The sequence below is a fragment of the Gigantopelta aegis genome, chromosome 2 (assembly GCF_016097555.1).
Source record: "Gigantopelta aegis isolate Gae_Host chromosome 2, Gae_host_genome, whole genome shotgun sequence".
Lineage (NCBI taxonomy): Eukaryota > Metazoa > Mollusca > Gastropoda > Neomphalida > Peltospiridae > Gigantopelta > Gigantopelta aegis.
In genome coordinates, this window is record NC_054700.1 from 15,111,843 (window position 1) to 15,134,816 (window position 22,974).

The following is a 22,974-nucleotide window of genomic DNA, read 5'->3' on the forward strand; positions in this document are numbered from 1 at the left end:
ACAAAAAACAAATTACACTAAATGTGTGTATAGTTATAATACTAACCCGTGTTTGTGCATGATATGACTGCATGTGTTTTATTTACAACAGGGGGCGTCGCATGTTAGAGGGAAAATTAACAGTCACTGAGGATAGGTTGGATCAGCTGGAGAGTCAGTTGAAACAGGCGCAGATGGTTGCCCAGGAGGCGGAAACAAAATACGAAGAGGTATGTGCATGGCGGGCAGTTTTCACTCTCTTTAAAACACCAAACGTGGGCTCGCTATCATTTTTGTGGCACTTGATTTTCACCCTTCTTTTTTTTCAAGATAATCTTCCTTCCTTCCTTTCTTGTTTTCTACAGATTTTAGGAAGAAGAATGATGACCAAGCTGAACTGTTCTATGTATTTTTTTATTGCTGTGCAGAACCGTGTGTGTTAATGGTCTAGTCCTTGATTAAAAACCAATAACTGATCTCAACTTGAACATTTCTCATGGTAACATCGGCTATTAAGCAAAGTTTTTGTCTTTTATGTGTGTTATGGAAGCTATGTCAGACATTTGGGGGGTGTGTGTGTCATAAAAGAAGCATAAAATAGCCAATTCATTAAAGTCTGTATCAGTTGGGGTTTTCCACCGTGCACTGACATGTATAAATATTGTAGTAATTGTATTGAGGAACAAAACATCGGATGACTCGTCCACTATATCAAAAGTAATTCATAAACATATTTTTTGTTAAAACATTGTCGTTACTGACAAATTGCTATGGCACATTTTTGGATACATCAGTTTCTCTTTGCATCAGTACTTCAAGGTAGCAGCAACAACTGTTTTGTCGTTAGATTTTCTAATGTTGGCAGTGGTCGAAATTCTTCCATCCCGAACAAGTTTTACCTCAGCGCAGACTGGTAGATTTGTTTTTGCCTGTTGTCCCATTGGACCGTCCTTTATTTTGTGTTTCACACATTAGTTCCGAATTTGAGCCAGCTTGATCCCTGCTTTGTGATGGTGTGAGATGAATTCGTTGTCAGCTAAAGGGTTAAAGATTAGATAGCATGCATAAAACAGTTTTTAATACAGTTATATCTTATATAAAGGAAATCTTATTTTCAGAAATGTCTGATGTTATTTAACAAATTGTTTTTTGATAGTTGTACAAAAGCAAGGATTGAAAAATCAGTAGGATCCAGTGCTTTTAAAATGTTAAAACGGCTTCAACTCAGACTTAAAGTTGATACTCTTGCATGCATTTCTGAGTACAAACCAAGTTTGACCTGAATCAAGACATAACATTTTACAAACACAAGCCAAGATGTATAAACTGAAAAATTGACTACATTAAAACTGTGCAACTACATACATGTACATATTCAACTAGAGAATGCTCATTTGAGATAACAACTTTTTGAAAGAATTTTTTTTCACTTTCAGTATATTTTTTAATCAAGGACGTGCAATTTATTTCTAATAATGAATTTGTAGCATTTTGTGCACGGATATATCTTGACATTTTTATAATTTTCAGCGGTCACATCTTCGTTGAGGAAATCGGAAGGGTAATAATATTTTTCTTTTATTTCACAGTCTCGAAACGGGTAAGTACTGTGATAAAATAGGAAACCAAAAAAGATTTTTCTTTGCCCAGAACGTTCATCTTGTAGCTATGTTTTCCAACAGAGCGCGCAAGGTACTCGAAAGCAGGAGTCTGGCTGACGATGAAAGGATAGATACTCTCGAGGCACAACTTAAAGAGGCGAAATATATTGCAGAGGACGCCGAGCGCAAATATGACGAGGTGATTCAGTGACCTCTGACCTCAGGATACCCCCTTGCATGTCACATGTTGTGCTAATACTACGTTTGTCGTTAATACTTGCACACACACACAATACCGATATCGTTGTCGTATCTATGTAGTTGCCAGATCATTGTTGCAAGTTGCTGTCATTGTCAACCTCAGTTCATTTGTTCGGTCAAATGGTCATCGGGGTTTTTCCAAAATCAATTTTTAGATTATTCAAAGTTTCTGCAATGACGGCAACTTCGAGCATCCGTGATCTATTAGTACTGTGTAGTTTTTAGTAGATTCGGCAGATGCTGACCTGTCATTAACCGACTGCGCTTGTGATTTGCGTCCAGTACAGCGTACTAATAAGATGGCCAATTGAATACACAGCTTTCTTTTTTGCTCACTCTTCGTTGGTTGGTCCTCGTAGAGGTCGTAAGGTGCTGGAGAGCCGCACCCAGGCTGATGAGGAGCGTCTGGAGTTCCTGGAGAAACAGCTCGAAGAAGCCAAGTGGATTGCTGAGGATGCCGACCGCAAATACGATGAGGTGACCCACTCAGGGCCCCGAAAACCGGGGGAGGGGGTGGGGAGTGTCCCCCGCGGGGTCGTGTGTGGTTGAATTGCTCGCTGGAGTGTCGGCTGTCATGTGAACGATGCTGTTGGTTGCCTCTGTAGCAGTGTTCCAGTTTTAGACTCCCAATCTCCTTCCTTTCTTCAAACTTTATTTTTTTTTCGCTTCCTTATTAATTTTCTTTTTAAAAATTTTATTATTATTATTTTATTTTTTTTCAAAGCGTTTTCTCCTCCCCATCTATTTCCTGCTTTTATGAAATTTTGGACATGATACAAATTTCTTTTCAGTCTTAACACCAATTTTACTTAAAAATGCAAGACATACCTAACATTAGGTGTAATAATTAGAATTTGCTTTAACAAACTAGCTTTGACAGTTAAAGAAGCATTAAAATTAATCGTAGTATCTGCTCTGTTTATAGAAACCATTTTGGCCTATACATAATGCACAGGGAACATTTTGTTCAGTGTTGCGATTTGCTATGCAAGTTTTAGAGATCGCTACACAATTTTAAAACATTAATCAGTAGTTGCTAATAAATGTTCAACTGACTAAAAATATCACTAATCAAAATTTTACAAACAAAATGTTCCATGGTGTACTGTAATGACAAATTGGTACCAGAATTTCCTTTCTTATAGCCCATATAGATCTAAAATTTAAATAAAATGTGGGTCAGGCCTATTTAGGCTATAAGTCTAATGAAACTTAGTTTTATTTGCTTTTATTGTTTAATACCCCTGGAATCTTAAAAAAAAAAAAAATCTTTGTTTTTGATTAAAAAGAAATTATTATTAAAAAAATGCTTCTTAAAATCTCATGAAAGTTATACCTTGCAATGACCTCATTCATCCCTAATACCATCTTTATTTGACTTACTAACAGTTCATTTCTTGTGTTTTCTCACTGAGACTATACATAGTACACTGATAGTTTTCATTCAAATTAGGAAATTCCATAAAACAGTGTCAGTTATAGATAACACCTGCCAATCAATTGATGACTTGAATTTGTTCTAGCTGAAACCAAAGTAAATTTTAACTACATGCCTGGACAAATGATAAAATTTAATACGATGTTTTGTTTATCACAAAATACATCATTCCCTTTACATTTGTGAAGGTTTTGTTATCTCCCTTGACAAAAATGGAGTTTGAGTTATCTCCTTGCAAACTATATCTATGGCAATCTCTATTGACCAAATATTTGGTTGTGCTGTCTGGTTTAAATAAATTTGACCAAAATTTTGCTTGTGGCTTTTGTTCCTCCCTCCAGCAAATTTATGGATTTGTAATGCCAACTACCACCATGGCAGATTATCCTGAAATCCCGTTCCAACCTGCACCAATTTTTATTTGATTTGACACATTTTCACATGCTACTTCCTCCACCACACACCTCAGCACTTTGTTCTGTAAGATACGTTGTGGTCAGTCAGCAGTTCACATCGGCTCTACATGGACAACCGAGAAGAAACTAGACTACACCTACTACATGTATGATAGACCTACGAGATCAAAGCCGTTTTCAAATCACTAGCTTGAAAACAAGAACATATACCCACTTGTGTGTCTACACAACACATGCTTTACCCCTAGTGTAGACAGAATGTGAATGCCAAGTTTTAGCTTCTAGTTATTAATTTCTGGGTATTTATTTTAAAAATTAACTGTATTATCAAAGACATTTTCTGATCCTCCCCCACCCCCACATCCAGTGGTTAGTTGTTAATTTCTCTCTTATATTTTAAGTCACTAATTCTATGTATTTCTCATCAGTTTCATGTTTTGCTTTTAATTTAAGTACCACTTGAACACTGATGGAAGTCATTAATCTAGAATTACCTCCCCCTGACTGACACTAACTATGTATATTATAGTCATGATAGTGTCCTAGAATAGGCCAGCAGATGCATTATAGTACATCATGTATGTTAAGAGAAATGTATAGTTTTATTATCATTGTGTTGAGATGGGTTTTAAAACCCCCCAAAACATTTGAAATCTCACGGTCTCGTAATTAAGATATATGTATAAGATACATATACAACATAATTACCAAGCAGTAACACTCCTATCACCACCACCCAAACTGAAAAAGAAAAGTTCTTTAAAAAAAAAAAAAACCCACTTTCATTCAGTGAATATAATAGGGTTTTTTGGATGGGGAGAAGGGAAAGTCCCTAGGACTTTGGTGGTTCCTGAGGATTGTGCTACCATCACTTTCCCCCCGTGAGATTTCATTGGTTTGTTTTCAGCATGTTTCATTTGTTGATGTGATAGCCATTTGATGAAGCAGATTTTGTTTCATGTTGATGTTGTTGATTTGTGTCCACAAATCTTGTGTTCAGCTGTTCATCTACTTGTTAATCTTGTACCTTTAAGTAGAACATTAAAACAACTTGGTTTCTGAAACCTGATTGCATTAAAGCTGCAGTCATTCCTCCCCATGCTATATCATCCTTTATAAAAGAGATATAAACTTGTATGTTTTTATAATATTATCAGCAGATCTCGCGAACTACCTCGATGCAGCATAAAGTTGCTGCCATTTTTTAAATACATTTTGCAACTAAGCATGTAAAAAAACATCCCAGTCAGTTTATAATCCAACAGGGTTTTTGGTATGTTTAAAATAGCAACAGATCTTATTCCAAAAATTACACAACATGGGAAGACTGCTTAAATGCTAGAAATATATACAGTGACATTGCAGCTTTAAGAAAACGACTATACATTGTTAGGATTGGGTTTTTGTGTGCATAGTTTTTCTAATAAACCCAGTTCTATAATGTTGCGACAGGTTGCAGTAATCACCAGTTTAAAGTGGTTTTGGTTTCAAATGCCATTCAAATACATACAGCGTAATCTTCTCAGAAAACACTGTTTAGAGAGAGTACCTTTAACATGCCCCTATACCACTACGGTTTCGGGCATGTCTGTCATGTCTGTCGCAGGCCAGGTCTCTGGATAGCCAGTGGTATGGTCTGTGACAGAACTGCTTAGAGCCATGTTAATAATATTAAAATGATCTGTATATGTACAGAGATGTGAAAATGTAACGATTTTTATAGAATTTCCAATTTTAATTCTGGCCGAAAAATTTATTTTATGAAATGCTTTAATGAACCTGCTGCTTAAAAATACTGAGCTGCATTTTCACGATTTTTTGTTTATGGATATATTGGTCTTGCTATGTAGATGTATATACACATAGTTGATTGTTGAATGACAGCTGGGCACAAGGGGAGATAACCAAATTTTCACTTCCAGATAACTGCATCATCAGTTTGCTGCTTCCAGATTTGTCTTTATTATTTGTGTTTTCTGCATTGTGAATGCTTGAACCTATGTATGTTCCACCTAACTTTAGTTCTGTATTATTTACAGATACCAACAAATATGCATACTTATAATGCAGTCAAACCTTTCTTAAGCAACCACCTTTGGAAGTGTCAGATAGTAGACTTATGAAACGTTTGCTACTGAAACAAGTCAGTTTGTTCGGTGTATAAATTGATTTATGTAGACATGTTTTAGATAATTTGGGAGATTATCGACCTGGATTCGTAAGACAGCATGTTGACTCAATAGAGGTGGCTGATTAAGTAGGTTTTACTCTACATACATATTTACAGTTAAACTTGATAGTCGACACTAAGAAAAAGAAACAACAGTCTGTAATGAGCATGTAAGATTTGTCACATGTATTTTGTACAGAGGCATAAAGGAATATTTTATTCTCTAGGGTGTCTACTCTCAATAGGTTTGACTGTAGGTATGTATGCATGTGTGCTCTTAGAGGTTTGCGGTTTGTTCACTTCTCGGTCTAGTTGAGCAGTTTGTCACTTCCTGCAATTGAGACTGGTTTCCGTGACAATCCGCCCCTTTCCTCGTCATTGTCATGACGACGATCAAACTTTTCAGTACACTATTGGCAATTCACTTTTTTTTATTATTTGTTAAAATATAATATAGTAAAAATGGAAAGAAAATTAGTGTTTTTGTTGAATTATAATAAAAACATTTATTTTATTCATGTTTTTACTTAGTTTTTTGGTGGGGTTTTTTTTGTGTTTTGGGGGGAGGGCTTATTTTAATTTTAATTAATTAATTTTATTTATTTTTTAAAAATACACATGTACTTGTAGTTTAGGAGAATACATGATCTCAAATAAAATGTTTATTCTTAAGAATCCAGGACCAACTGAATGCCCAGTTAAATGATGTCTATATTACTTAGCAGTAAATAATGATATTTTTTATGTGCCCTTTTAATTTTATTATGGGCTTGTAACTTTGGATGTATACTTTTTATAATTTAAATTACCTTCAGAATTGTTAGATACATGAGCTTTTATTCGAAAATCACACTAGTTGTTGAAAAGAAAGAAAGAAAACAAAATCTTCTGCTTTGCAATATAAAAGTAAATGTTGACATTTGACACCTTCGTGTTGTTATTTTCGTTCATTTAATCTGTGATGTTCTAAAGCATTAGTTCCATCGGTATACAAATTTCCAGCTATTTTGAGAATACCAGCAATGCGAATTGCCAGCTTTCTAAATGAGTTGATGTTTGCGTTTGAGGACGGGAAAGTGGGTTAAGTTGTGTTTGATGATCGCCCAGTCACAGGTAAAGGTCAGGTGTGTCTACTTACTGGAACACCTAACGACTTTCCGCAAGTCATGCCCTTCTTTGTTTAAGTCTCAGCGTAGCTTTGTCATAGCCGGCTTACTGGAACCAACATCAGGCTCTTGCTTCATCACTTTGTTCTTTTTGTTCTCGTTTCCCGGAGATCAAGTTAAATAGTACCTGGTGTACTACATTTGATACTGATAAGACATGGGCAAATTAATAAGTTAAATATAGAATTAGTGTAACTGTTGATGTAAAGATATGCGGGTTTAATATTTGTATGGTGTTTTAGTACAAGTATTTTTAAAGGTTTAAATTATATATACAATATAAATATATTATTCACATTAAATGGTGCATATGTATTGTCCCTCCAATATATATATATATATATATATATATATATTATTTATCTTAATATCATCTATAATATTCTGTGAAAGATAAAAAAATGCTGTGAAAATGTACATTGGGAATTTGGTATGTTGTGAACAGTAATTAGGTCACTCTGACCTATTAATTCATCACTAAGCCGAACTTTTTACACTTGTTCTATGCACAACATTTGACAGTCAGAATTAAATATATAAAATCTAAGCCTGATCATGATCTGGCTTGATACAGAATCACCACTTCATGTCGTTGTACATAAAGGGATAACATTTGATTTGTTAAGTGTCGCTTCCTATACAAACATACCATCTTCAGTTTCGTAAGTATGGGCGTGGTCCGTAGGTCCTGGATGGCACTTGAGTAATCTATCATTTCACTCTGTATTCATTGTAATCATTGTGGTATTACGAAAATACTGAAATTTGTTACATTCAAAAGCATGAGAAAAAATAAAAATGATTTTTTTTTGCTAGGTTTATGTAGATTTATCCTTATTTTCTTTTTTTTTTTTTTTTTAATTTTTGTTTTGTTTTGATATCAGTTAAAAACAAAAACTAATATCCTTCCTTATTATTGCATTTTGTATATAATATGTAGAAAGCATTATTTTTGGTTTTGGTTTTCTTAACAATATTTCATTTACATGGATATCATATCATGAATGCCTTCATTTTCATAATTCTTTAAATACTGAACAATAAAAGAAACACAAATGTTAATTTAATGTTCTTTATGTTCTTTATAACTATTCAGTTTAAATTTCATTAATTTTTGTGCCCATTAAAATTGTTAATGTTTTGTGAAAATTTTAGGCTCATTTTGAGTTTATTTACTGAATTAATTTTTTATTGTGAGGTAAAAAAAAGAACAGAAAAAAAAAATTATCACGTTTCTTTTGTTCAGTATATTATTAAAAAAATGTTACATTTTTTATTATTTGTACAAAAATATAACAATTGCAATGAAATCACTTGGTTAACTATTGATTAAATTAAATACATCTTCATACAACAGTGAAACGATTGTTTTTCTAAATGTCTTCATACATGTATATTACATCTTATTATGTTTAGATATGTTTGAATTTTTTTTATTTTTTTTTTATTTCTGCAATCTAGATCATCAGGTTTTTGTTAATGAAACTTTTAATACGAATCTCTAATGCAGGCCGCCCGTAAACTAGCGATCACAGAAGTGGACTTAGAGCGTGCTGAAGCTCGCCTGGAGGCCGCAGAAGCGTAAGTATTTTGACTGGTAGCCATAGTTACAGGGTGTCCTACTTTTGACTGGGTGAATGTCTTGTATTTCTCAGGTAGCTCGAAAGCTTACAGTAACGGAGGCAGAGCTAGAACGCCAGGAGGAAAGGGCTGAAGATCTGCTTAAGTGAGTCCGACATCACGTCGGAGATAATACTGGCAGTGACAGTAGTCGCAGCGGCACTCAGCTTGTTACTTTTCGCTGGTTTCTTTTCACTTTTTTTGTTTTTGTCGCACAGATTTTTCAGCCATGATTCGGTTCAGCAGTGTATATATGGCAGCCCATCTAATAAGTTTCATTAATTTTTTTTTTAATATGTCATGTTTATAACATTTCAAGTCAAAGTTGAAAATTATTTAGTTATAGTAATTGAAAAATTAAGTTGAATTGGTCGTAGTGCAGATGTTTTCTGAAGAAAAAAAAAAAAAAATTCTATGTAATTCTGTTAAATTTTGTAGTAAAATAATTTTGAGTTAAAATGGATTAACATTTGAATTATTAAGAGGAGGATGCGACATTTCGCAAACAAGTTTTATTGAAATTTCATTGAACAGAATTTGTTTTAGTGGTTAATCTGGTCCATGGCTGGTATTTTAAGAGTTACGATTACAATAATACAATGTCTTTTAAAGTACTTTTATTGGGGGAAAATGTTTCTTGCATTTTTTGCGATTTTCAAAATAATTATTTTTTACACTTTACTCTAATACAAAAAATTGTAGATTTAAATTTGAAAGAAAATTTAGATTTTTTTTTTTTTTAAATGGTAGCAAAAAATTTGCACTTTTTTGTGTCTAATATACCGGTATGTACTATTTTTCTTACTTGATATTATGAAATAATTACTTATGAATATAATGAAATAACTTATTGGATGGGCTGCTATTGGCTTACAACATGTTGATGCAGACTTTGGAGAAAAACTATTTCTATTCTCTTAAGAATGTCTTTTAAAATCATATCCTTTCAGTATTTCATAAAAAATACATATGTATGTTTGGACCTAGCTGTATATTTTACTAACTGCATGCTTTTAAGCATTGGAATGATTAATTTAATACATTCAAAATGTAATTTTAAATACATTACTTCGTGTATGCCATGTATCACAGTGAAATGGACTAGAATAAAGTTTAAATTGCATGGCGCTTGATTTGATGGATAAATCTATGGACTGCATGTGACATGTTTACGGCTAAATAATGTGTATCAATAATCACTGTTAGGGTCATTGCAGATTTGCATTTTATGCTTTCAGTTTTCTAGGTAGTACATGTATATGTAGAACCAAAAATGGTTAAGTATTGAAGACTGTCTTTAAAAAAATATTTCCCATAACCAAGCTGCAACCAGTGTACCCTTCTATATATTATTTTTTTCAGCTCGTTTCCTCAATGTAAAATAATAAAAATCCAAACTAACAAGTAATATCTAGAGACTTTTTTGCAATCTGATGAATGTGATGGCTATATTACATGTGACTGGACATGTTTTTACATAGATCCTAGTGGATAAATGTGCGGAAACACATTCCTCTTTATGGCCTATCATATCGTTTTGAGCAGTTTATGCAGTTTGGAATCGGTATAATTGGTTCATTATGGAAGTGGTAGTAACACTGGATCACACTGCTGTGGGGTTGTGTGTGTGTGGAGGGGGGGGGGGGGGTATTTTCTGCTAGATTTGAAAGCAAACATAGAAAAAAAGAAGAAGATTTTAATACTTCTTGTCCTGTTTGTCGATATTATGAAAGTTTTCGAAACTAATAGGAAATATGATCATACGGGCCAAACCTGACTGGAGCTATCCAAGATGCATATTTAGAGTTGCAATTTCAATATCTAGTAATATGGAAGAGCGTGCCTTTAATAACCTAAATTGAAGATATAATGATATCGGTTATCACTTCCTCTGTCCCATACTCAGTCACTGGCTATTCCAGAGATTGGTCTTGGGATGGACATGCCTGCACCTTAATTGGATATAGGCACGTTAATAAAGTATCAGAAACAGTTTATTACTATCAGTACCGTAACATTGGGTTGGACATTGTCGAATAATACCAAGCAACTGACTCACTAAAATGTCAGATTCTAGGAAAAATAAAATATTTTTTTAAAGATGGAACTTCATACCTGTCAAATTCAACATGGATGTATACTGTATGTACAATACTTGTATAGTCACCTCGTGTGCTACCTAGAACATTGTCAGTACATGCTTGTCTTGTGTGTAGAGACCAGCTTCATGTGTGTGTTTTTGTAGTGGCCAGCAGCATTCGCACACCCATTGCTAACAGTGGATTCCATAATAACATTAACCATGCCTTCCCATACCCCGTCAACCTCATGTTGCCTTAATCAACTTAACATGTATTGCAATAATCGAAGCTTTAATAGCGTGTGCATGCAACAATAAACTATATATTAATTATTAATATTGTACGTGTGCATAACCAGCTAGTAGTTTAACAGTTTTGGAATATTGCTTTGTGGACTAGTTTTATTAATATGAATCTATATATAGTTGATCCATTTTATTTATCTTCGAATAACTTCCTGTTTGTCTAAACAGATTGTGGCAAAATAAAGCTCTGTGCATTCCGATCGGCTGAATAGAGAAAACTGAGTAGTGAATCCAGCTTTCTATTTTTTATTCTGATTTGTCGAGACTTCCTTGAATAATAGCGTGTGAAATTTTCCTCGAGCCAACCTCAACTGTATTACTAAAATGGAAATAAAGACTCGAAGAAAAATCACAGTATATGGATGGAAATCACAATACTCCAATAGAAATATAAACCGTGAAATATATTCTCCTTGCAATTAATTTCTAACTGTATTGATAATGAATGTATATCAAAGTTAAAGTTTGTCTTGTTTAACGACACCACTAGAGCACATTGATTTATTAATCATCAGCTATTGGATGTCAAACATTTAGTAATTCTGACTTGTAGTTATCAGAAGAAACCCGCTACACTTTTCTTAATGCAGCAAGGGATCTTTTATGTGCTCTTTCTCACAGACAAGAAAACACATACCATGGCTTTTGACTAGTTGTGGTGCACTGGTTGGAACGAGAAAAACCCTAGGCCCACATCTTCCTATGATTCTGGATATATTATAGAATTTTTGTTAATCATTATAGAGCTTTATTTTGTACAAATTGCATGGTGAATGTTTGTTGTATAAGGCTTGCTGGTTTCTGTCAGTAGTTATGTTTGATAATGTGTAGCTTAGATTATTTGATGTGATATTGTTCATGGTGTATTTTACTAATTCAGCATTGCTTTTAAGTTTTTTAAAATACCAAAGTAATAAATCATGACCAAATATATGAACAGTAAATATTCAATTTTTCTACTATAAAAGTAATTTAAAAAAAACAAAGTTCTTTTTAGGTATCTTTTTGATGTGACTTTATAAATATTTGGTTTGTTTTAGATGAATCATTGCAAAAAAAATATTTGCAGTCAGTTTGAATTTCTAATTTTAATTTTGATTTGTAATTTAACTCTTAATTTGTACATATATTTGTGGCAAACAAATTTGTTTTAATTATAAATTGTTGTGTGAGCACTATTATCTATATTTGGTCATTCTTATCATAACAAATTTATACTAATTTATTTTTAATCTTTCAATTATACATTTATGAAACAAGTGAAATAGATTAGATATCTTATTTTCAGTAATTGTTAATTAAATATTTCTGATTGTTTCATTGACAAAAGTTCTGAAAACATGTTTGCTAATTTATATTTGTTATTTTAAAATTTATTGAAACATATTTTTAATTTACTACATACATTTAAAATCAAATTTTGATGCAATTTTAAAAATTATTGTATTTGAGTAACTAAATAATATATATAACAGAAGATTATATTTGTATAAACTTGATTCCTAATTTGATGTAAAGTTATTTTTAAATCATACTTTGGAAAAAAATGTATGTACATTTATTCTTTGAAATTTAGTGCTAAAGTTTACTATTGAAAGATTTAGTTAAAGTATTTAATTAGTTTTAATTAGCTAATTCTAACTGAATGCAGTTTGACATTCCCATGATTTAAAAGCCCACTTGTTCTCTTCTTTTTGTAAACAAGAACAACTGTGTAAAAGTAAGGTGTGATTCACATTGTTAGAATATCTTTAAAAATAGACCATTTCTTTGGGAAAATAACAACAGAGCTTGCATCACAGGGATTCTTCCAGGTGTTCTTGGCCTTTACCAAAAGAAAATGGCACTGAAAAATCCCAATTTCTATGCAAAACATTCCCAAGATTATAGATATATTTAATTATGTCCATTTAATAAATTAATTTAACAGTGGTGTACTGTATCATTCACTGGCCTGAAAAAATATCCCACGTATGATTTACTCGTGATAATTATCTCAATCCTATCAGACATGGGACCCTGGGAAAATATCCTCGATAAATCCCTGCATCATTTAAATTTTAAATATTATTTGTATACAATTTTAAATGATTGCCTCTGTATAATTTTTTTTTCATTGAATTTAATAAGGAATTACATTTTTTAAGTGAATAACTAAAGTCATTCTGAATTTAAAAAAACAAAAACAAAACAAATAATTTTTTTCAGTTCGTTAAATTTTGAAAATGGTTCAATCTTGCAAGGGAATTAAAATTGACAGGAAGAGAATGGGTGTGGCTAACCTGATAGAGGAATGATTCTAACTACTAGTCAACCCGCATGTTGTGTTATGTGTGTGTTTGCCGTTTGCCGTTTTGCAGGAAGTACAAGCATTATGAAGATGAGTGTTGTTCTCTAACCAGTAGTCTAAAGTCACTAGAAGTGAACGAAGTGAAGGTAAGCTACATGCATTCTGCCTTGCCGGTGATGCTGGTCGTCATCATGTTTACTGCATTGTTTACCTCCCCTGCGCCAGTCCCTATACTGCTGATGTCACCATTTTTTATTTGTGTCTGAAGCATATTCGGGGAAAAAAAACATGCTTTCTTTTCAATTGTATTTTTTTTTTTTTTTTTTTTGGCTTCATAAATATTTCATTTTTAAATTTTCATAACTAATACGAAAATTATTCCCATTTTTTTTTTCATCTATTTTCTTGAGATATAAAGATCAGGTAAACGAGATGAAAGGAATGACTTTTCGAGAAGCGGAAACGAATCCCGGATATTTGATTTCCTCGCCGATCCTGCCATCATATTGCCTGCCGACAAGGTTTTTGGTTGTGTAATCAGCGTATAGGGACAGCAGTGGGGTTGTGTTAACACATTACGACTGTATTCCACCCTAGCTCGCCGTTTTGTTGGTTGGTTGGACAGGCTGGTTTGAGTGTTGCCCGCTGTGTGAGACTCTGGTCGCATGTCGCTGGTCTGCGCCCTGTACATCTGTCCCCATGTTCGTCCGTCCATATCTTTTTTAAATTTTTTTTTTTAAAAATTTTTTGGAGTCGTGCGTTCAACACTTACACACTGCTCTAGCTAACAAACACAGTAATTTCCCCTTTTTTATCCCGTTCCAGCAAAATTTTTGACCTTGACGAAGAGCTGCACATAGTGGGTAACAATCTCAAAACCATTGTCATCCAAATTGATCAGGTAAGAACGAGCTAGGGTTGGTTACGGTTGACCGTTTTTTTTTAAATGTTGACGTCTGCTATTTCAGGAAAATCCTTGAACTGGAGGAGGAGCTGAAGGTTGTTGGCAACAATATGAAATCACTGGAAATCAGTGAACAAGAGGTATCCATCCTGCTAGCATGGTGTCGCCCTGTTGCCGGGCAACCGCATGATACCAGAGTGTACATAGTCAGTGGCTAACCGCAATCAGTCCATTGAATCCCCCATCCCCGCTCCTTTCAGCCGTAGCAACATCCTTCTACCCCCAACATTCCCATCTTCTTGTGATTCCATTTTTCTTTGAAAGAAGGAGCGTCCCGATTTTGGTGATTTAATAATACTGTTCTTCTGTTGTCATAATCTTTGTTGTTTTACTCTTGGTTTTGTCTGTTATCGTTTCCTAGCTTTCTTGATGCAGTGCTGCTGCTACCGTTCTAGCTAATGCTAGAACAAATTAATGCCCAGTTTTAATGGCATCTGTTAATATTTCTGTTGGTCTGTGATACAACTTGGTCAGCTTTGGAGGTACCTGACAGTGAAAAGGATATGCTCTGAAATTTGTCTAAAGTTGATTTTTATTTTAAAACTCGACTTGACTATGGTCATTCATCTGAGTTATGTCATGATACTGCAGCCTGTATCCATTTGTCTATCCAGCATCAACTTGGACCATTTACTTATTCAGATTACAAGAAAGATGAACAGCCGAGACAAGTTCAATCCTGATATCTTTCTGATTCAAGTTCCTTGTCTTCTCATTAGTTGACATCTGTATTTCTCTGGATGTGTTGAAGTGTTCCTTTTGAAGATAGGAAAACAAAAACACCCATGGAATTCCAACTTAATAATGACAATCTGTTATCTGTTATCATCTATGGGCTTCGGTCTGTCTATCTGGATGTATTTGAAGGCAAAAAAAAAAAAAACCCATGGAATTCCAACTTTATAGTAACAATCTGTTATTTGTCATCTATGAGCTTTTGTCCATCTGGATGTAATGTTTTATGGTTCATCTTGTCCATCCTTTATCTTGGAGAAATACTAAAGATGTCATCTCCAGTCTCTGTAGATGATGCCAATTCTTTAAGCAACTCATTTCTCTGTTTTCTTTTGGGCATCAGAAGGTACATGTATGTTGAGGATGTTCCAGACTTACTTATTGTTGGCTTGATTCAGTCAGTCTGCTATCCAACTTTCTCTTCTTTGAGGGATGTTAAATTGATGTTGACAAATACATCTTGGATATCTTATGAAGCACTACAGGAAGCAAAGGGTCACTATCTTTGAAAACAGGGTGATGTGTGGCTGAAGTAAGTAGGTCCCTAGATGGTTTACAGCCATTTTGCAGATGGTTTGTTAGGAACTGCAGTGGTACTTGACAGCTTTCAGTGAATTCATTTTGACTACGTTGACCTTTCACTACCGTATCACTCTACACCCGTATCACTTGAAGACCAAGTCTTGGTTGATTTGTTATTTGGTATTGCTGTTTCCTCTTTTTTATCTTTCTACGTGGATGGTTTGAGGATGTTCAGATGCACTATTGCTTCATTTCATTGTTCCACAACTGGAACTATTCTCAGATCTTTCAACCATCTTTAATTTTGTTCGCATAACAGGTTGAGCAAGTCTTACATTAACTTGTTTTTAGATAATAAAGAAGTAAACACTAGCTGTCGTCCATGCATCAGTTGTGCAGAAATCCTTTCAAAATACCAGCTTACATTTGTGGCTCACAATTTAGAAATACTCTTTTAATAAGCAAATGGAAATCACAGTGTATTTCATTGATTGATTTTTGAGGTCATTGGCAATTAGGATGAGGAATAGGGAACAATTTACCATGGGACTCTTGTTCTACAGTGTCTTCAAAGAACATCGTCATTTCTCTGTATCAAAACATCCTAAACTATACTTCAGTTTTCTTCAGCGTTTTTTATGAGATACTGACTTGTAGTAATTTCCCTTCTTGATGCTCATTTCAAACCTCTTGATATCTTTGGTTATTAGGTCTTGGGCACCTGTGGGTTAACTATTGTTTGATACCTATGGATTACTGGTTTTGGACATCTATTGTTGACTGTCTTGGACATGTGGATTAATTTAGTATGGACACCTACATCTTAGTTAACTAACTTGCCTTGGACACGTGTGGATTAACTCATTATGGACATCTACATCTGTGTTAACTGATGGTTGGACACCAACAGGTTAACTGATAAAATCATATTGAAAATTCAAGCACAGATGATGCCACAGATTCATCATGCTTACAGCTTGGTTCGGAATACAAGATAGAATTTCTTTTTCTCACCAGTAGATTCTACTATCTACATGTAGTTCAGATTAACTAGCTTGCAATGTTATGTTCATACTACTGGTCGTGTATATGGTTTACTGAGGGTAGCAGAATATTTGAAAAATTAAGCTTTACAGAGCCACACCTAGTTATATTTAAAGTATTATATTTAAAGTATTTAAGTACATGTATTTACAAGTTCGCCCTTTATAATTGTTTCCTACTTATTTGTTAACTACCTGTTTAAGCCTGTGGGCAGGACGTAGCCCAGTGGTAAAGCACTTGCTTGATGCACAGTCAGTTTTGGATCGAACCCCATTGGGCTATTTTTCGTTCCAGCCAATGCACCATGACTGGTATATCAAAGACCATGGTATGTGCTATCCTGTCTGTTAGATGATGCATATAAAAGATCCCTTGCTACTAATGGAAAAATATAGCGGGTTACATCTCTAAGACTATCAAAATTACCAAATGTTTGACATCCAATAGCCGATGATTAGTAAATCAATGTGCTCTGGTGGTGTTTAACAAAACAAACTTTGTTTAAGCCTAGGTGTGGCTCTGATTTACAAAGTAACTACATCAATCAGTAGTGTTACAAGTAGAACTATGCAACAGGACTGATAACTTTCTAAGTACAATATTAGTCACTGACATAAAACTGCATGTTATTGTAGTAGTATCGACATTAACAAATATCACAAATATACATCAGGATTGCTGTCTCCTAGCAACTAACACCTCTTTGTGCTATGTCCTTTGAAGAAGGAAAAATAAAATCTTGTCAAATGCATGTACAACTCTCTGTTTTTGAAGTCGCGTTTGCTGTCGGGGTATTATCGATTTTACTACAAGCTGGGTGTAAATGAACCACCCCCCCGTCCCATATCTGCGACCCCCATTAGTGAAGGTGAATTGTGTGAAAACATTCTAATCTGCATGTCCGTGTAAGCGTGACGACTAATACTTCTTCTTTCCGCTTGAACTCTTTTCTTGGGATGTGTTAAGTGTCTGTCGTTTCAATAAATTCAGGGTAATAAAAGAGTTAAATATTTTCATAATTCTTAAAATGCACAAAAGCATTGTATTCTGTATGAATTCTGCTGAGAAAAGATACTTAATGTTAGTTTTGGAAGGAACAATTTCTCTAAGTTTTAAGCCAAATTAGGTTTTATGTAGTTAGCTGGTATATTACAAGCAGAAGTAGGTCAGTGGTACAGCAATCACCAGTAATGGAAGAGATGGCCACATATAGATATTACAGATTCATTCTCTCTCCTCTCTCTCCTCCCTCTCTCCCCCCCCCCCCCCCCCCCCATCTAGCATTCATTGATGATGGGGGGGATCCCACAATTACATATAAAAGAACTCTTGCTGCTAATACAGAAGAGTTGTCTGGTAGTTGTGGCTGTATTGTCTTGTACACACTAAACTGTTTTAGGGAGAGGGAGGGGGGAAGGGAGTAGTATAGTTCAATGGTAGAGCAATCACTTGAGGTGTTATCAGTCTTTGAATCTGTTACCCTCAGTAGACTGTGGTTACATGCATCAACATGGGTCCAGTAACTACATCAAAGGCCATGGTATGTTCCATCCTGCCTTTGGGAAAGTGCATTAAAAAACAGTTTATATAAATTGTTCCAACAAGGGCATCATGACTGGTATCTCAAAGGCCATGGTATGTGCTATCCTGGGATGGTGCATATAAAAGATCCTTTGTTACTATTGGAAAAATGTAGTGGGTTTCCTCTCTAAGACTATATGTCAGAATTTCCAAATGTTTGACATCCAGTAGCCAGTGATTAATAATTCAATGTGCTCTAGTGGTGTTGTTAAAGAAAACTAACTTTTTTGGTAGAAGTGTCCTATATGGTCTTATATGTCCCTGTTAGACCAAGTGTCAAAATAACCACATGTTAAGCACCATGTTAGTTTTAGATATGTGCCAATGTGTATAAGTATTCCTATCCTTCACTAATGTCATAAGCTTGCCCCATGGACAAAGCAGCACACACCATGTTGCAGTGGACAGCAACCCTAAAATCACTAAGTGTAATCAATCTGGTGACCTCTTGCTTATTGTATGGGAGTTTTAGCAATGAAGGAAATGTTTTATTTAACGACACATTCTGGCAATGAGAAAAATCTGTTCTTGTAATTGGCTTAAATGTAAACATTCTTGTAATATGTGATGGTTTGAACTGGTGGATAAGGACACGATAGAAGGGTTATAGATACAAACGTTCTCCCAGCTATTATCGACCGCTCTATCTATCACAGGTTTCAGTGCCCGGCTTTTTCATGTCCTTTAAGTTTGCTTTTACAGAAAAGATCTTAAAACTTATAGGGAAAACATTCCTAAAGTCTTAACCTTAACTCCTGCAATTAATAAATAAATAAAAAATCATATTTTTAATATTTTGAGTAAAATGTGACGTTGTGCCTAAGAAGGAAGTGTTCTTTCATTGTCCTACTGTATCTAAGCACATTGTTGTTCCAAGACGCAGGATTCCGCCCTTGTTTCACTGTTCCCAGGTACAGGAATCTCACAGGCTTGTCTTAAGATACGTCCAGGCACAAGGTGCTATTGTTGCAATGCTGTCCTATTATATGATTTGTAGAACAAGGTCTAAGATTACGAAGTCTTCTTTCTGCAGTATGGTACATCATTCTTTTAAAGCAGAACCACTTCCGACTCCTGCTTTCAAGACCAAAATATTTTAACATACATGTTTGCAAAAAAACATTTAAAAAAAATGTTTGTTCTTGATTGGTAAGGTAGAGATTTTTATAGGTTTCTTTAATGTAAATTCCTAAGAAGATTTCAAAATTCTTCTGCATTTGAGGGTTGGTTTCCAAAACCATGTGTTGGGGCGAGTGTTTTGAGCCTAATAACCTGTATTATTCTCTTTGACATCTCTGTTTTTCAGGCTTCTCAGAGGGAGGATAGCTACGAAGAGACCATCAGGGACTTGACACAAAGACTTAAAGATGTAAGAATGGTCCTACGTAAAAGAGTTACTCTTATTTCAATATTTATAAAAAGTAAAATTTCTGTTCCGCTGGAAAATTAATGAAATTTGGTGGTTAAATTGAATTTAATTTCTAAATATTAAATGACCATTCTTATTGGTATTATGCATTTGAGTTTATAAATTTCACATGTAAATGTTCTAATTTTAATTTCAAAAAATTTAATTTTACTATGTTCGTTTATAACATGTACTTTCAATCTTTAAATTCTCTGTTTAACTTTGTTTCAATTTCAATATTAAATTAACTCTTTTTTTTGGTTAACATATTAGTCTTAATCTGCTTAACACTACACGGTTTTAATATACAGTTTAAATGTTAATGATTCGTTAATAAAATATTTCTTATTAATTATGTAAATGCACAAACACTACAAGGTTTTAATATACAGTTTAAATGTTAATGATTCGTTAATAAAATATTTCTTATTAATTATGTAAATGCACAAACACTACACGGTTTTAATATACAGTTTAAATGTTAATGGTTCGTTAATAAAATATTTCTTATTAATTATGTAAATGCACAAACACTACACGGTTTTAATATACAGTTTAAATGTTAATGATTCGTTAATAAAATATTTCTTATTAATTATGTAAATGCACAAACACTACACGGTTTTAATATACAGTTTAAATGTTAATGATTCGTTAATAAAATATTTCTTATTAATTATGTAAATGCACAAACACTACACGGTTTTAATATACAGTTTAAATGTTAATGGTTCGTTAATAAAATATTTCTTATTAATTATGTAAATGCACAAACACTACACGGTTTTAATATACAGTTTAAATGTTAATGGTTCGTTAATAAAATATTTCTTATTAATTATGTAAATGCACAAACACTACACGGTTTTAATATACAGTTTAAATGTTAATGGTTCGTTAATAAAATATTTCTTATTAATTATGTAAATGCACAAACACTACACGGTTTTTAATATACAGTTTAAATGTTAATGGTTCGTTAATAAAATATTTCTTATTAATTATGTAAATGCACAAACACTACACGGTTTTAATATACAGTTTAAATGTTAATGGTTCGTTAATAAAATATTTCTTATTAATTATGTAAATGCACAAACACTACACGGTTTTAATATACAGTTTAAATGTTAATGGTTCATTAATAAAATATTTCTTATTAATTATGTAAATGCACAAACTGATTATTATATTAGAAAAGTAAATATTTGTGCATTTTGTTATTTATAGCATGTACATTTATGTGCTAAATATAAAAATGTAATATTTAAATGATGTATTGCCATACATGATTTTTTTTTTTTTTTCCATCTTGCCAAGTAAAGGGAAATGGTTGAACCTTTGTTTGCCTGGGTATTCCACATTTGTTTATGTTAATGAGCCAACAATGGCAGACATGACCCACACAATACAGTGATGAATTATCCTGATACACTTAAATCTGTATTTAAGCATGCTTGCTGTGCATGAAATAATCGCAATTGTCTGCTGTAAAATTTGTAAATATTGAAATTGTGAAGACTTGTCAAGCTTATCTGTGTATCAAGTACATCTATTTACTTACACATACAACAGATTTCTCAACCAATAATACACTTTTAGTAGAAGATTCATTAATATCTGAATTTAACAGTTTATGCAGACATTACAGCAATTTATGTACAGAACAATTGGCATGTTATGTTTATGGTATATTTGTATTGATACAAAAAGATGTTATAACTATTAATTATTTGTGTGTTTTACCAAGACACTCATTTCGAATCACAACTGTTCACACTTGTGCTGTAACCTTGAACACAACTGTTAAGCTTACACCACCGTTTTCAGTTCATCATTCGTGTCTTAGTATTGTTGCTCATTAGTGGCTTTTGTGTGTCTGCGTCTGCCATTGTTGGTGCGTGCGCAAGGGGAACAAACTTTAGCTTTCTGTATGATGTGTGAGGGTTCCCTCTGGTGTTGGTGTATTTCTAAGCGAACTGCTACGTTTTTCCCATAGGCTGAGAACCGTTCGACTGAGGCGGAAAGAACCGTATCTAAGTTGCAAAAAGAGGTGGACAGACTGGAAGGTATGGTTACCATGGTTCCGTTTGTCTCCGTCCATCACTAATCTGCTAGTTGTCTTTTTTTCGCAGATCTGTGCGTCACATAGACTGTTCAGTGCCCTACTAAAACAAGTGTATGCTGCCCAACCCTTCATTTTAGATTTTTTTATTTTTTTATTTTTAATTTTTTTGTTTTTTGTTATGAAAGCAGTGTTGCATTGTTCGGTTATTACATTCCAGATTAAGAAACGTCATTCTAACATCCCATCTGATCCATTTTAATATGCATGTCCATATTGAACATTGTACTCGACTCAAACGTGATGACATCACCAAAATATATCATGGTTTGATGCCATTAACAGACAAGTTCTGAAAGTCTGTTGTTGTACTCTTACTCACCTTTCACATGAGTGCAAATGGTACACAGATGGGTTTTTTGTCGTCAGCCATGATTGCCTTTGTGCGGACTGCTGTTTGACACATTGATTGACAAATCATTATATAGATTGGAGAACCAATCCTAAACTGAGCATGATTGAAGATGTATGCTCATATCCAGTGGTTAATGCATGCGGGCATCAGCAGTTGCTCTATTCTGCTGTTTTCAGTTGATTGAAGATGCCATCAGACATTGCCAAATACTGATCATATAGTAATAAAAAAAAAAAAAAAATTCTAGACTTCATGGTTTAGGCCATAGTGGCCTACATTATTTCAAGGGCCAAATATAGTACTAAACAATCTCAAACTTAAACACTGACCATTTTTCCTTGAAGTACTTTTTAAAAAATCAGTCTGTTCTATTAGCAAACTTCAATAGTTGCTTTTTTCTGTTGAGAAAAAAATTTCACTGCATATGTAGGTCACAGTGACCTATATTTCTTTGAACATTGCATGAACAATGGCTTTTTATGCCATAAATAGAAATTAAGCCCCTGATCATCATAATCATCATCATCAAGCATGATTGTTAATGGTGATATAAACTGGGTTTCTGTTTCTGGTTGAGCACGACACTTCTAACGCACTTGAGAGCACGTGATCTGGAGGACTCTGGGTAGCGGAGTGGCACGTACCGGCATGTTGCACAATTGTGTCTCTTTGGTTTTGTCCTATCTGGGGTTTTTTTTTCTTTTTTTTTTCCTTTTTTTTTTTTTTCTTTTTTTTTTTTGAATTGATGCATGTCTTACTGTGACTTTAACAGAAGGAGATAAGGCTAGAGAACGCAGAGAGGGAAATCAGTCTCCTGCAGCTTGAGAATGATAAGCTTCATGGTAGGTCTTTTTGTTGTTGTTATCCATCTTCCATTCCAGGCGATCATGGCCAAAATGGCTTTTATTTAATT

The 22,974-nt window shown here is 33.9% G+C and overlaps 1 protein-coding gene across 24 annotated transcripts in view; it reads left to right on the top strand.

Moving 5' to 3' along the window:
* Positions 1-22,974, top strand: part of LOC121381751 (tropomyosin) — a 67,494-nt gene that overhangs the window by 38,911 nt on the left and 5,609 nt on the right. For 6 of the 24 annotated variants that reach the window (XM_041511242.1, XM_041511235.1, XM_041511211.1 and 3 more), the window contains 5 exons: positions 2,201-2,318; positions 8,542-8,612; positions 14,296-14,371; positions 19,480-19,542; positions 21,581-21,650. In XM_041511242.1, the coding sequence (XP_041367176.1) occupies positions 2,201-2,318; positions 8,542-8,612; positions 14,296-14,371; positions 19,480-19,542; positions 21,581-21,650 (398 nt within the window). Of the gene's footprint in view, positions 1-91; positions 210-1,661; positions 1,780-2,200; positions 2,319-8,541; positions 8,613-8,686; positions 8,758-13,397; positions 13,474-14,152; positions 14,229-14,295; positions 14,372-19,479; positions 19,543-21,580; positions 21,651-22,833; positions 22,904-22,974 lie in introns of all 24 variants that reach the window. The other 18 variants (XM_041511218.1, XM_041511122.1, XM_041511128.1 and 15 more) reach the window with 14 other exon arrangements.